The 15,943-nt window shown below is 38.1% G+C and overlaps 1 protein-coding gene across 2 annotated transcripts; it reads left to right on the top strand.

Annotated features, from left to right (window-relative positions):
• The first annotated feature begins 5,996 nt into the window (after window positions 1-5,996).
• GALE (UDP-galactose-4-epimerase) lies at window positions 5,997-14,698 on the top strand. Of its 2 annotated transcripts, none has more exons than XM_072417717.1 (11): window positions 5,997-6,193; window positions 8,084-8,216; window positions 8,513-8,628; window positions 9,400-9,513; window positions 10,067-10,243; window positions 10,320-10,433; window positions 10,723-10,789; window positions 12,234-12,319; window positions 12,434-12,511; window positions 13,426-13,540; window positions 14,189-14,698. In XM_072417717.1, exons 2-11 carry the CDS (start codon window positions 8,096-8,098, stop codon window positions 14,245-14,247), a joined length of 1,047 nt encoding a protein of 348 aa, XP_072273818.1. In that variant the 5' UTR covers window positions 5,997-6,193; window positions 8,084-8,095; the 3' UTR covers window positions 14,248-14,698. The 2 variants fall into 2 exon arrangements, with proteins under 2 accessions (XP_072273818.1, XP_072273811.1); XM_072417710.1 differs by having other exon boundaries at window positions 5,998-6,193; window positions 8,088-8,216.
• The last annotated feature ends 1,245 nt before the right edge of the window (window positions 14,699-15,943 follow it).

Here is a 15,943-nt window from a genome sequence, read left to right as displayed (position 1 = left end):
CGGACGATGGACGACACCGACTGTACACACGGAAGATTTTCGCCCAATAATTGGCCGATGCCGATTATCGGGCGATAAAAATCTGCCGTGTGTACGTAGCTTAAGTCTTGCCCTCTGATTCTACTATTGCTGCTACACCCTCCTATGGAGGCCTGCCCTTCACATACATCCTTAGACTCAGTAACAGGACAGGAAATGGTGTGGGTCTTATATTCTCCCCCAAGTACATACCAAGTCCCTCCTACACAATCCTCTCTGATCTTTAGCCCATTTGAAGTAAATAATTGCCATCTTTTCAGCCCCTATCTCTAATTGTTGCTATCGTCTATTGGTTCCTAGCCAGGTCTTACGGTTTCCGGACATTTTTACAGTATTGCTCCCAAACATTTAAAAAAAAACTTTAACAATGCAATGGATGTCCTTAGCAACCATCTCTCAGCCTCTCTCTATTACCAGTTTCTTTGGGTTAACACAGAACATAAAAAGCCTCACACACATCGATAGACTGCATTTTGTCAAATTTTTTAACCTTACAAACCCTGACAACTCAGCATTTCCCTTTTCTGACCACAGCCTTCTTAACCTCAACTTTTCTATATCTTGCCCTCTTTTGCCCTTTCTCAGACCAGGCCTTAGTCTCAACCACATCAGTTTCTCAAACCTCACTTCACCTACTCCAACTATTTGTAAAATCAAATCCCTGGACCAAGTATATGAAACTTTAATCTTCCCGTTTTCTCTACCCTAGCTATGGCACAACAATCACATCAGACATCTACAAAATAAATGTTCCTACAACAGAATGTAAGTGGAGACAATCTAGCCTCAATAGTGACTTCCATGATTACAAGCTTCCATTAACATAGCCCTTTTTCTACAATTGCCACCCAGAACCCTAACCCTGCCGGAGTAATGATCTTGCTTCATAAAAAAAAACAACACTGTCTAATTCTTGCTAAACAGCAACTACTGATGTCAATATAGAATCTGCTGCTGTTTGCCTTGGTCCTTCATAAGACTGTTACATTCCACATTTAAGGATCTTGTACCTTCCTTATGATCAAGATACACTAGAATGGTGAGAAGAAAAAAATTTGTGTGGGGATAGGATGTCATTTACACCCTTTTTGCCATTTTGTACCATCTCTAGTTTTCCCCAGCTTTTCAAACCTCAGAGTCATGGAGGATCCATACTTTAGTTAACCTCTTCTGAGAACAGGTTCCAGTATTTTGCTCTGGTGAGTTATAAATATCTTCTACTAGCGCATCATGTGTTGCATTTTACCAAATTTCATGCAACCTCTCTGTGAACCAACACATTTTCCTCGTTCAATTGTCCACCACCCTCCTTGTTTTTATATTGGGGACTTCTTTAGAGTGGTCTAAGGACCCCACTTTATTCCTTTTTAAATAGCTCTTCATTGGATTGCATTCCAAAGTGGCAATTTGTGATAAAATTGGCAGAATTCCTTGCTCTCTCTATGTCAGATACCTTAGATATACTTGAGCAGGGTTGGTCTAATTCAAATTCAAAGGCCTATTAGGTTTTTAATATTTAATATAGGGAACCTTTACCTTCTGATCTCTTTACAAGCTGCCCCAGGTCTTTACTACCTTTTAGCACTGGACCACTCCTTAAGGACTTGACCTCATACACAATGCCCCCATTACCTTCTTTTAGGAACTTTCTATGCAGTTCATCACCCTACAGGAGACTATGACACCACACCCATAATTATCAACTTTTGAACATCTCTGTCTATTAGCAGCAAAAATGTGTCACAACACTTTGGTTACCCCAACTACAGAGGTTATCGAAGCCTTCCATACAACACTTTGGTAATACTCTTGCAATCTTGTTGCTCAAACGGTGAAAAATCGAATTATGCTTTGTTCTCTCTTCTTTACCAGCATGCACTATACTTGTGTTTTATTTTGCCTTATTTCCTTTTTCTCCTTACCCGTCTGGTCCTCCCCCCTTCCCTGAACCCACTTATTGAATATGTGTATATTCTTATTATCTGTACTCTTGTTTTGCTGACTTTGCTCCCATTAAAATTGGCTAAAATAATTAAAATACAATAAAAAAACACCGGGTTATGAAACTTGTACCTGATAGAGATTTGATATTTTTTGTTTGGTGAATACTCTTTGTTTGTTTTATTTGCTTTGTGTTTGTTCTTTGGATATATTGTATTTTTTATGTTCTGTCATATGCATTGTTACAATTATTTCTGCATTTTCTCAATAAAAAAAGAAAAGAGTGTTCCGACTGCCAAGAACATACAAAGCTCATTAAGCCATGCTGCTTAGAGGAAATTAGTAAAACACTACAAAATATTCCTACCTGCTGAGATATACAAACGTGTTCCCTTAAGAACCTGACAACCACAATAATTAGTTGTATCACTAAAGTCTTACAAGGGGACAAATGGGAGAACTACATATTAATTTGCTACCTTGAGCATCTCTTTTCCCCTATTACTTTTTGCAGCAGAAATAGCACCATCTAATGGCTGGAAAGCAGAATCACAACCCATACATTTTTGAAAGCTGCAATTGAACACATGGTTTAATGTACTGTTAGTTTGACTTAGGTTTTCCAATCATTTGCAGAATAGACAGAGAAATGTGGAATATTTTTAGTGACTGCTTTAGCCATGTAGATCCCAGAAATTGTAATTAAACACAGAGATGATTGTTGTTTGTAAAAAAATTGCATTGGCGTGCTTGCCACGCTAACGCTGGAAAAAAGAAGCCAAGACTGTTCAGATCTCACTTGGCTCGGTTTGTGGATGGATCAAAAGCTTCTTACCTGTAAAGGTGAGTACATTTTTTTAGCCCCGTGGAACTAAAAATAATATTGGTGGCTCAAATCACCATAAAATGTCTGTCCATTCATATTAGTTTTTATGTATTCCAAATTTCAATTTATAAAATACTCTATCAGATTAGAGTCTCTTCAAATTTCATCATTAATGTTGCAGAATAAGAAGGTATACTATGGAACCTGCATATCATTATTCAAATTAGAGGATAGGCGTTCAGAACTCCAAGCTGGTGTGGACGGCAAAGATTTTTTAAATGTATGATGAAACTCTCCGGATTCATAGACTAGCATTTGGCTGATAATTAGGATACTTTTAAGCATCTGGTGGTACTTGCTGTTTATTTGGGATGTAAAACAAGTGACATTATAGCACACAGCACAGCAGCGGTTAGTTTGGTTAGAGTTAGAATTCTCCAAAGCCTAAAGTAAATGTGTAATATCAACAGCACTCTCAACAACACTCACTTTGAGATCAGCAATCTGGTTAAAGTTGTCAGTCTCATCATCCATGTGTAATAAAGTTAGGTTATTAGACTCTTTGTAAGATCTTAGGTACATGTAAGTCTTAAAAATGAAATGCTAAAGAAAATTAGTTATAGTGACATTTTTTCTTTTCAGTGACACCAGCCATGCACCTTATTTCCCCATACAAGGGCAGCTCTTGTTTACCACCATTGATGTTTATTTGTAAATGTTTTTTTTATTAAGTAAAAAAAACATATAATTTTAGTTTTCAATTGTAGAACAAATATAACATGCTAAGAATATTCAGTGCGTGCTATTGGGAAAAAAAACATTTATTCAAAATAAAAAAAAATCACCTAAAACTAGAGGGCAAATGCTGCATAGTCCACATACAAGGAAACTGCTAAACAAATAATTTTTCTACATAGATATTTATGTGTATTTTGTAAATGCAGTCAGTTCAGGAGCAGAGCTATCTATGAACGGATGTCACGGTATCCAAGGGTTTCTTCCCCTTAAAATTTTCACTTTACCTAAAAGGGTAGACAACCCTTTTATGTAAGGTAAAAATGCTGTTTGTGTTTTTTTGCAACACCCTTTTTTCACCTAGGTGATCGAGAATGAATGGGAGCACAGAGCTTCCTGGTATACCTATGTCACACACCCTAGGAGGCTCTTGGCTGCTCCTTCATGCGCATATGCTGGGCCATATGCAGAAGGAGCCCTTTTGCCAAAAGGGAAAGAAATTGCCAATCTCACACATGCGGAGTGAGATTGGCAATTTTTTTCCCATCTACGTCACCCAATCTTGCGTCTTGTGTTCATCACTGCATTGCTTGCCCAAGGTACATCTGTTTATCACTTTGACCATCGTCTTCTGAAGGATCTTAGGAACATCGGGAAGATTTTCAGAAGTTGGACAAGGTGCATCCTTTTTCCACTTACCTACAGAGAACAAAAGGTTTTGGAGCTGCAGATAATCTTTTCATCTATATTAGTGGCCATGTACAAAGCACAGCTGTATCTCTGACAGATATTTCACCCTGGATTCCAAACACAATATGGTATACTTATATTATGAGGGACTTGGTTCTGTCGTAGTAAGCCAGGCACATTCAACTAGGGAAGTGGCGACTTCATGGCCTCCATTTGTGAAGGGATCTACTGAAGTCATCTGTAAAGAAGCCAGTCTCCTAACACATTCATTCAGCATTAAAGGTTGGATGTGACAGCAGGAGATTGAGCCCACTTCAGGCTTTCCATTCAGCATACAACTCTTTCTAAAGATTACATTTGTTTAGTTGGCATTGTTATTCTTTGTTATGCACCAGCCGTGTGCTGTCAGTAGGAGTGCCAGGAATATTGAAAATTGTTGTCATACTTACCCATAATTTTCCTTTCCTGGCTTCTCCTCCTGACAGCACATTTCCCTCCCTTGTCCTTTTGCAGCTTATTAAGGAACTCCTGTAATCGAGGGGGGTGTTTACTTTATTAGCTTAGGGAGAGTGTAGGGGTGAAAGAAAAATTATGGGTAAGTATGACAACAATTTTCCAGAACATCCACAGTAAAGAAAAATCCATAAACATCAATTTATTGCAATTTTTATTACAATAAAATACTGCCTTCTTATCCTTAGTTTTCACACATTTATCACACATAAAGCAAATCACTTTACATGATACATTGTACAAACCAAAAAGGACAGATAACAGAAGTTCCTTGTTAAGGTTTGTGGTCCAGAGTCCGTGCATTTAGTGGTCCGCGACCTGCAAGAGGTTGGGGACCACTACCTTGGAGAACTCGGATCTATTACTGCTCTCACAGAGCTGATTGTTCAGGAGATCTCATGTCCTGAACTGTATTAATTCCTAATAAAATAGATTTACTTGTGGCCATACAGCTATTACTCTTACTCTGCAGCACTAGGACAGTATCTGCATGGAGTTTGTAAATTCTCATGTTTGTGTGTCTTTCCTGTTCACACTTCTTCCTTCCCAGGTAATGGTAGAATAACTAGCTCCCCCACAAATCACCTAGAATGTTATGGACAGAAAACAAAAGGCGGCCATGCACTGTGCAATTTTTACAAAGGGTTAGCCATTGAATTTAATAAAAAACACAAACATCCATTAAACGCTGGGGCAGTCCTGATTATTTGTTGATTATTTTAACAGAATGTTGATCAGGTTGTATTAGACATTCCTAGACCAAGTGCTCTAATATTTGTATTAATATTATTATTATGTTTATTATTAATAAACAGGATTTATATAGCACCAACATATTAAGCAGCGATGTACATTAAACCCGAAATTCCACTCTAATGGATTAATAAAGATCAATAGGGGGCGCTCCATAACTACTCCACCTCTGCCTGCAGGGAACTGTTTTTCCTTTAAATATAAAACCATAGTTGTGGGGGGGGGGTAGGCCTGTAAGTATAGGTTTCTATTAGCAGAGTTTGTAACATCCATTATATTATGAGCATATTGGAGCAGTGACAATGCCCTACAGTACGGTAGGAACAAGTCACTATGCTCACGTGACAGGCAGCCAAAGGCGTGACGTATAGACACGGATGATGTCCAAGCTACTATCAGGATATAGACGCACCCCAATGACGACGCATAGAGACGTGTAGGTTCCACGTAGCCATGTTAATGAATGGCAGGCGGGGCGATCCGTGGGTGGGCGTGGCGTTATTATCCAGGGACACTCACTGGGAAGGTCTTTTGTATTCATAATATATACATATCTCCGCCCACTGTATTAGAACCTGCCAATCCCTGCGCCGCCTCTCAGGGAAGTGAAGAGACAGATCGGAGAAGTCTGCGAGCAGATCTGTCAGTGATACGGAGCGGAGGAGAAATCAGCCAGGGGAGCCGATCCAGACACAGGTGAGGGGAGAGCAGCATCCTGGTACACCGGACACGTGGTCACTTGTCAGCCTATGAGGTGACATTCTGCTCACCTGCTGTATGGCTGCTGTCAGTGACAGGGAGATGTAATGTGCCCGGCACACACTGCCAGTGCTCAGGTGAGCCCAGGTAATGTGGCATTGCAGGGCACACAGGTAAACCTACATATACACATAGCTCATGGCTGAATTGACAAGCCTGGGTCTCTTTGGGTTTCCATTGTGACAATGTCCCTGTTCCTTCAGTAGGTTGTCAGGTTTGTAATGCTGTTTGAGCCCCATTGGCAAGCTTTACTCTCACATCTAATTCAATGAGTGACCCATGGAGAAGGAATTAGTACTTGAATTGTGGGTGTCATACAGTACAGGAAGTCAGGGGAAATATTCCCCAAGGGGACAAATTCAGCCTGACCTGTCCTAAGCTTATTTTACAAACTAGCTAAGGTGCCCATGAATCTACATTTATACCTCAGTCTCTTGTAGATCACAGCATGGCTCAGGCTGGGAGAGAAGAAGCATCACAAGGAGCAAATCAGGTGTGTTACAAATGAGCATGCTGATAAGAGGAGAGGTCATTGTGACATAGGAATCACATTTGTCTGCTGCTGTTCTTTTTACTTTACATCCAAAGCTGGGGGAGGAGATGTGTAAGTATAAGTTATTTCCAGAAGAGAAAAAGGGCTGATAAGTGTAAATGTCAGGACTGGATAGACAACAATTGAAATCCTTTGGCAAGTAAAACACTTGATTCATACAGATATGTATTTATACATTTGTCAGACATTTGAGGGAATTATAACCACAACTTGATGGTTGTGAATTGCTTGCTAAGTATGATGGCATTCACACAAGAATGCTATATTAATATGACATCTTCTCCAGGTCATTTGCTGGGTGCATGCCATTATGAGTGATAACAATTACATGATTATTGTAATATAGGACTGTGAACACCCATGATGAATGATGTCTAAATTAATTATTTTCCCCTTGTTTTTACACCCCCCCCCATATATATATATATATATATATATATATATATATATAATAAAATTCATTATAATTGGATCATTTCATGCACACACATAGCGACATCAGCCCACCTTACCTGTCTGTTTATACAGAAATGTCTGGCTGATTTATTATCACACACAATGAATAGGCAGAAAAGAAGTCTCCAGGTTTACTGATCTGATCGTTTTACCTGCTCCACCCTGTGAAGGTTTCAGTATGGATAATACAAACTGACAATAGGGTAGGCGTGTGCATATGACGGATGTATATGTAATGACGTTAGTCCTCCACTTCTATGACCTCAAGGAATTGTAGCCGGGTTTTATGATTTTTAATTATAGCTGTCATATTTGGTTATTTTTATAGATCATGTAATACATTTAATGAGTTGATTTAACAATATCTCATCATTCTTATCCAGCTAATAGGGATTTGCTCCTTTCACTTTTCCTGTAAAGGACATGTATTCACAAAGTACAATCAACCCTTTTATGTAAAGTAAAATCTCTAAATTTAGGTACGCTTTAATGTTTCCTTAATGGCTGATATCCATGGAGTACTGGATTTATGGCAGGATGTAGTGTGTAGCCGATTCATTTGGAAGTGACATAGCCATGGTCTACGTGCTGTTTTAGTAAGCCAACTTCTTTTTTTTTATTCCTCCGTGTGGTATGATGTTCTGCTAGTCAACCCTCTCCAGTTTTTTTTTTTTTTAAGGAACACTACTTCTTTGTGTATTTAGCAGCTGTCCAGGAGCCAAGGGCTAGATGTGTTCTCATGTTTTAATTTAAGTTCTGCTCAGTCAAATTTTTTTTTCAGTAAATGTCTCCTATAAAACATTTCTTTTTCTGCCTAGACAGGTAGTACAATGGCTAAGAAGGTGTTGGTGACTGGAGGTGCCGGCTATATAGGTAGCCACTGTGTCCTAGAAATGCTGGAAGCTGGCTATGAACCGGTAGTCATTGATAACTTTCACAATGCTATTCGAGGTAAGCCAAACTCCATATCCTATTATACTGCTTATCTCATTTTATTTATTGGTATGGGCTTGTTTTTATGTATTTATATCAGGAGGTGGTTCTGTCAGTAAGAAATACTAATAAATTTGGCTTTATTTTTGTTAGTTTTATTGATTTATAGAATGCTGTGTAGATGTTTCCTGTTTGTTCTCAAGATTTATACTCTACAGCAGTTTTTCATTTGTTTATGGAGCCAGCTCAGAAATTGAACCTAGGATGTAATAAATGTCCTTCTGGAAGTAATCACTCTCTTGTCTCCTGCAAAGGGGCTAATGGTCTTCCTGAAAGTCTTCAGAGAGTACAAGAAATTGTGGGCAAGAAGATTGAGTTTGAGGAGGTGGATCTGCTGGACCGGGCTGCCCTGAACAGTTTATTTGACAAGGTACATTTTTATTCATCATTTGATATAGGAGTCAAAAACTCTTGGGCTTTGTACACACGTCAGATGATTCTTGTCTGATTATCGCTTCAGGGCTGGTATCAGAGGAGAATCTGGCGTGTGTACAGCGGCTGTCTGATGTCGTTCATGGATCCGTCCTGTTGGATCCACAAAGGCTGTAATGAAAGTGAAGGGGAGAGAGTGCAGTGGGGTGCTGCTCACTCGTTCTCCCCTCTCCATAGAGCAGAACTGTGCAGTATGTACAGTGCTCATTCATTCATCTTTCAATCTTTTGAAGTTAGAAAAGATTGTGAAAGATCCTTTCCAACCACCAAAATCTAACGTGTGCATGTAGCCTTACAGGCCAGCATGAATTATATAGAACTGTGTATCAGAGGTAGTTATCACTTTTTCTTTAACCTTTTCTTTTTCTTGTGTTTTGCTTTTATTTGCTTCCTGTCTATTTGCATGAACTCTTTTGTTGGCTGCACATTATTGTTCTGGACTAGCTGGCTTTCTTATGGTAGCAATCGTAAACCATGCCTGAGCGAAGTGTGTTGACCTGGGCGCATGTGACAGTGTAGCCACACCAGATGCTTTTAGATGCCTGTAGCAGTATTTTTCTTCTATGACCAGATGAGTTTTATAGAATTCTGTTTTATTTCTTTCCTTCCATGAGAAATGGTTATTGTGTTTCTTTGAGGCTACCTTAAACATTTGTAGAGAAAAGTACTTCTCACTGTAAATGTACTGTTCTCTTTTTCCTCTATCCAGCATGAGTTCTCTGCTGTTATGCACTTTGCTGGCCTGAAAGCAGTTGGAGAGTCTGTGGAAAAGCCATTGATGTATTATAAAGTGAACCTTACTGGAACAATTCAACTCTTGGAGGTGAGTGTTTTACAGCTGTAAATGTGTTTGTTAAGGTTTGTAATTCAATTTATGTGTACTAAATAAACAGTTTTGTGAAAACTGAAGATGATTTACTATACTTTATGTATACTTTTATTATCCAGTCTTACTTATGTAATCATTAAAAGGGTTAGTTTATGGTCTGTATTACTATGTGAATCACTAGCACTGTATTCTTGATGAGTCAGTCCCCCTAAATTAATATTTTACATTTTGATATATGTTACAAAGCTAAACTATTTGACAATTTCCTTTTGTCTCTGGGAGTCTGTTGGTAAATAGCTGTGTGGTTTTAGCAGGTACACCAACTGTGGACATATTCTTTCATATGTTTCATATTGCAGAGAATGTAGCAGAAGACGGGTGAGAAATTAGTTGGCAGCTATGACAGTGAGATCAAGGATTTATAGGAACAAGGCTGACTTAAGCCACCATGCTTCATCAAAATAAAAAAGACTACATATTGCTAACTAAGCAGTTTTTCGTTTTTCAGGGATGCATGTCATTTAAATCTTCTGTCTTCTGGTTCTAGATAATGAATTCTCACGGGGTGAAGAAAATAGTATTCAGCAGCTCTGCCACAGTCTATGGTGATCCCAATTACCTCCCAATAGATGAGAAGCATCCAGTTGGCGGATGCACAAATCCATATGGAAAAACCAAATATTTCATTGAGGAAATGATCAAGGATCAGTGCAAAGCTGATGAGGTGAGTGATAAGCATTTGAAAGAAAGCGTATGGTTTATTTTTTATTGTATAGACCTGACTTTTTTTTGTCTTCTAGGAGTGGAGCGCTATTCTCTTGAGGTATTTTAACCCAATTGGAGCCCACATATCAGGGCGTATTGGAGAAGATCCCCAGGGAATTCCAAATAATCTTATGCCATACGTCTCTCAGGTTTGTATGTTGTGAAAATCATACAAAAAAAGTTTTTGAAATAAAGATTTAAAGCCAGCCTATGTTCCTTTGATCTAAGCTATAGCTGTGTGCAGTAAAAACTAATAAACTTGAAAGGTTGTAATGTCTGACTGTTCAGTTGAAAATATCAGTTATTTGACACTGGGCTCATCACAATAAAAGTTGTAAGGAATGTTATCACACTTCGTATTTTAGTGCATGTTAGTGAAAAAGTATAAAAGACAGCCAGAGATAAATCAGCATAACCCACACTTTGTGTTCTTTTCAGGTTGCTGTTGGAAGGCGGGAACACTTGAATGTCTTCGGAAATGACTACAATACCCCTGATGGGACAGGTAGGCACTATAGTTTAGATTACTTTTTTTGTCCACAGTTTTCATTCAGTGAAAAATAAAGCACAATATATCTAAATCCTGATTAGATGAAATGTAGTTTATAATAAATTAAACTATGAGTTCTCAAAAACTATCACTTCCAGTATTTCATTGTTAGCCACTTCTTGTCTATATTAATTCAAATTTAGGCGTACATTATTACTTATCATAGTAAAAATGCTGGATCAAGCTTGTGCAATGTGTCAACATGGCTGCTTGCATTCTCCACCAGGGGAGAATGTGACAGGATACACAGGAAGTGCCTGATCTTCTTGGGAAGTTTTTCTTTAATGAAGGCTGCATCTGAAAGGATTAAAAAATGGCCTTTTTCATTTTACTTAATCATGTTGGCACATACATGAAATGCACTTTTGCTACAATACACTCCTTTGATCCGGAGCTGTTCTTATAGTAATAGCTTTTTCTAACATGATGTCCTCAGTCATTTGGATTGCAGGACACCCAGCTTTATTCAATCAGGAAGGCTAAGGTGATCCTAACAGTACATGTTAAGGACATGTCAAGGACTTTCCCCCTGAGTAGACATCCCTACAGCATTCTTCACTCAATGTAATAGGAGCACTGTCATAATGCCAGCCCTGATCTCTGCATCAAGGACCTTCCAGCCCTGGAGAACTTTAATTCAACTTGTCTGGAAAGGTGTGTAGTAAAATTGCATACATACACAAGGACTTTAGGGAAGGTATGGATATATCAGGTATCTAAAAAATTAAATATTGGTGTACAGAGGCTGTACTGAAGTACCAGGATCTCCCTTAGGCTTATTTATTTAAGTAATTAATTAAGTAAATGGGGCATATTTTGTGTAAAGCAACCAGATTTCAAAATAACTAATCTTCGTTATAATTAGAAAATCTGCTGTTATGTGGGTAGCACATTCTTTTTTGTTTGGTATTCATTCATAATGAAATCGCATATATTTGCTGGCAAACAGAACTGTTTTAACGTACAGAAAAAAAAACTATTTAAAACTACACAATTATATTGTGTCATAAATAGCCTGCCATTTGGTAAAAGGCTCTCCAGATCGACATAAATGGCATAAAGAGAAACTTATCTGTTTCTACATCTCGTTTATTAATCCAGTTACTGGGAAGGGGGAGTATAGAGGAGAACTTAAGTGAAAAGAAATCTCCATCATTAAAAAATCATCCCCCCTTTTCTGCCAGGCTGTCCTGTGCTATGTGATAGAACTGCATGAATCACATAAGTGGATACACAGAAAAAAAGAAATCCTTTTTCTAAATTTACAGATGAAATATATATGAGAGCTGTTCTATTTGCCAGTTTGGCTGAAGTTTAGTTAACTAACTATTATTGTCTTCTGAAGTCCAGAAGCTTTCCTGTATTCTGATCATTTTTAACTTTAGGCTTCTGTTTTTAGGTGTTCGTGATTACATTCACATAGTAGATCTGGCTAAGGGTCACATTGCTGCTCTCAAGAAGCTGCAGACCAGTAGTAGCTGTAAGGTGAGTCACCATTTTTTGTGGTATTTTTCCTTTACTAGTTTGTCACATCTAGAAGCTGTTTACCCAAGGGGTTCCAATAGTTGGGGTATTTCCTAACTATTGTTTGTCTTTAAGGTATATAATCTGGGCACTGGAGTAGGATACTCTGTACTGCAGATGGTGTCAGCCATGGAAAAAGCATCAGGCAAAAAGGTTGGTCTCTGTATAGCTTAATACTCTATTATATACTCTTATGCTCTATACTATATTAAACTCTAAAGTCCCCCTAAAACAAAAATCATAAATACATTGTGAAGAGATGGTACGGCGGTAAATGTTTGGCTTCCTTGGGATGAGCTGTCATGAAGGATAACACAGCAGCTTCTGTAGTGTTAACACTGTAACATAGGCTGCCTGCTATAAAGTAACAGACCCTGTCTGCAGATGGTTCGCAGTCTAGTGCTGGAGAATTTTCCCAGAATATCCTTTTTGTTTTTTTTTAAGTATATTTTCAGTCCTTCCAGACCAATGTGTCTATTTCTAGGCATGATAAACCAGATAGATAAGTCTGAGAGGTTTTGAAGAGCTCCTAATTAACAAAAATCAACCTACCTTTGGTGGCTGAGCGGATAAAATTAAAACCCTTGAATGGACTCATCAGGTCCTAGTAATTTAAAAAAAATGGATGTAGCTGTAGATTTTAAAACAAGATAGAAGAGTTTGCGAAGTAAAATGTGCAGGAGTGCATGACAATAAATATACACAGGAGATAATTGCAAAGGGTATGATAATGGGTAGTGTGTACAGGAGAAGAGAGGGTATAATTATATTGGGAGCCCGTGGGCTACCATGCTGGGGTATGCATATTAAGGAGTGAGATTCTGGTTTGCTTTGTATAGATTTCACTTGAAAATTGTAGGGGAGCTGGGAGTTATGAGTGTAGTAATGTCTCCCTGTGAGACCCAAAGCTGGAGATCACACTGCTGCTTCAGCTGCTGGGGAGCCACCAGGTGTTGCACTGGTAAACTAAAATAGAGGTAAGTTTTTTTTTTTTTTTTTTTTTTTTTTTTTTTTAAGGTAATCATATAATATACATTATAAGAAATGACACAATTTTTTCTTCTAAGGTTCCATATATAATCGCACCAAGAAGGGAAGGAGACATTGCAACATGTTATGCTGATCCAACCCTAGCTAAAGAAGACCTTGGCTGGAAGGCAGAATTTGGCTTGGATAGAATGTGTAAGTAAAAAAAAAAGTCTTGCAAATAAAAATATACAGCTTTATTTGTATTGTATGATGTCACTTTCTTCAGTCACATTCATCCAAGATTCCTCCAGAGGTTGCTATGGGATCCTTGGGCAGTAAGAAAGCTGTGACACTTAGATCAGTTTAACAAATACCATTGATCTTTTTAGTGATCTGTAAGGGTGACATCCTTCCCATTGGCCAGTAAAGTAAGAGCCTGTGAGATGTGGATATAGTAATTGTAGCAGGGGTTCCCTGAAGACCAGAACCTTATTTCAAGGGTTCCTTCATGTTAAAGAGGTTGAGAAACTCTGTTTTAGACCAATACATTGTGCAACATGCTCTTTAAGAACTTGCCTGTTTGGTTTGTGTTTTCTACATGGACAAACTTTTTATTTAGTTTTTAATCCAAGGTAATAATGGGTCCAGTATTTCACAGCTTGCAAATTTTGGAGCAATTGAAAGATCACGAGTATGCCAGTTGCTTCATAGTTGGAGACAGGAAACAGATCTCCAATTTAGCAGTAATTACACTTAATTCTAGTTGATATGTTTGGATTTCAGTAAATCTATTTTAACAATCTGATCTGCTGAATTAGTTAATTTTTTAAGCACTAAAAATGCACCTTTTTCCCATTACAGGCGAAGATTTGTGGCGGTGGCAGTCTCTTAATCCAACTGGGTTTAGCACTATATCCTGATAAAGCCATGTTTACTGATTTCTCCTTAGTATTAGCTTCCATTATACTTATTTATAATCTGGAGTTTTGTTAAGTACTAATTAACCTTCAAGACTGTCAAACCAAATCTCAGGACCTCCTGCAGTACCAGGGCAAATGCTCATTAACATCACTCCTACCTCCTGCATGTATTTTCTGAATGGTTTTAAAGGATAAATAATCTAAGCATTTTGTACTTGATGATCATTTTTGTATTTAAGGAAGGAAAAAAGTAAAATTAAAATGTGTGTGTGTACCTATTATAACCAATGTACAAACCTCTAAAATCAACATCTGCTGTCAGATTCTTGTAAGACTATTTGGTGGTCAAAACATGCTATACACTTTAATGTTTTTCTATTACATTCCATCATAAGGAAGAGTTATGATCTTCCAGATGCTAATTTCATGAAAATAAAAAATATTTATAAAACGATTGTTTCATTTTTTTTTAATCTAATAATTGAGCATTTCAAATTACTTTTTATAGTTTTGTTTTAATGTATGCTCTAAAAAGCAGATTTGAGATTTGCTAGGCTTAATGGGTTTTGCAAACATAAAAAATGGTGTCTTTCTATTTCCACATAGCTTCTATCACTACTAAGTTAAAGAGGACAATTTTAGTACCTAATAATTGATACTTTGGATAACCAGTCTGTGATTTCTGTGACTAGGCATTTCCACCTCCAAAATATTTGCTGATGTTCTTGCCGTATACAGGAGTTTGGGGCAAGGTGGTCTATGCCTACTTTTATTAATTTGTTTAAATTGACATCACTGCAGTACTGATGTACCCACCGAAGAAGAACAAAAATATTTGCTGCTCCAAAAGAGGGGGAATTGGACTAGATGCAGAACATCATTCCAGCCCTTATTATGAGTACATCCCTGATATGGACAAACAGCTGGAAGACTGTCTCAGCAGGCTATTTCTAGACCTGGAGGTGTTTCAAGACCTGTGTTTCAGTTAGGAGATAATGAAAACATTCTAGTCTCCATATTTAATATCAACTGGAAGAGTTTGTATTTATGTCCAGAAATTCACTGGCGTAAGCAGTGAATGCACTAGTGTCTCCATGCGATCAGTATAACTGAAAATTGTCATCATACTTACCTGTAAATTTCCTTAACTGGCCAGTCCTCATGACAGCCCAGGTATGGGTCATCTCCTCTTTTTGATCCCACAGGACCACCAACTAATCTTTAAATGTGACCCCCAAACCTGTGTTCCCATAACAATTCATGACAGGATGGGGCGGGGGTCATGCTGCCATGGGGCATGGCTATGAAAAGGAAAATGTGGATAGGAAGGAAAGTATGATAATAATTTTGTGTTTTCCTGGCACTCCTCATGACAGCACATGGGTGGAGATGACCCATGCATCGGCTTTCATGAGGACTGCCATGAAAATATGATCTTGTGTTTTGTTTTTCCCCTGCACTGTCCAAGAGAATGTGGTTCACTGACCAAGTATGCCATGGGCTTTTCTGTCACAAAATCTAATTTGCCACCCTGCTTTCTGGTTGCTGCCTTTAACTGCATGGCTTTTGAAGCTCAGTTATTTAAAGGCAAAGGTACAGTTTAGGGTATTTCCCTACATTTACTATAGTTACAAAGTACATACATGAGCCTCAGAAGCTTTTTCTGCATAAAAGAGTTCCTTTTCTGGAGCTGGGT

The sequence above is a fragment of the Pyxicephalus adspersus genome, chromosome 1 (genome assembly GCF_032062135.1).
Source record: "Pyxicephalus adspersus chromosome 1, UCB_Pads_2.0, whole genome shotgun sequence".
NCBI lineage: Eukaryota > Metazoa > Chordata > Amphibia > Anura > Pyxicephalidae > Pyxicephalus > Pyxicephalus adspersus.
The sequence above is the reverse complement of the archived record's forward strand: the minus strand, read 5'-3'. Positions and strand labels throughout refer to the sequence as shown.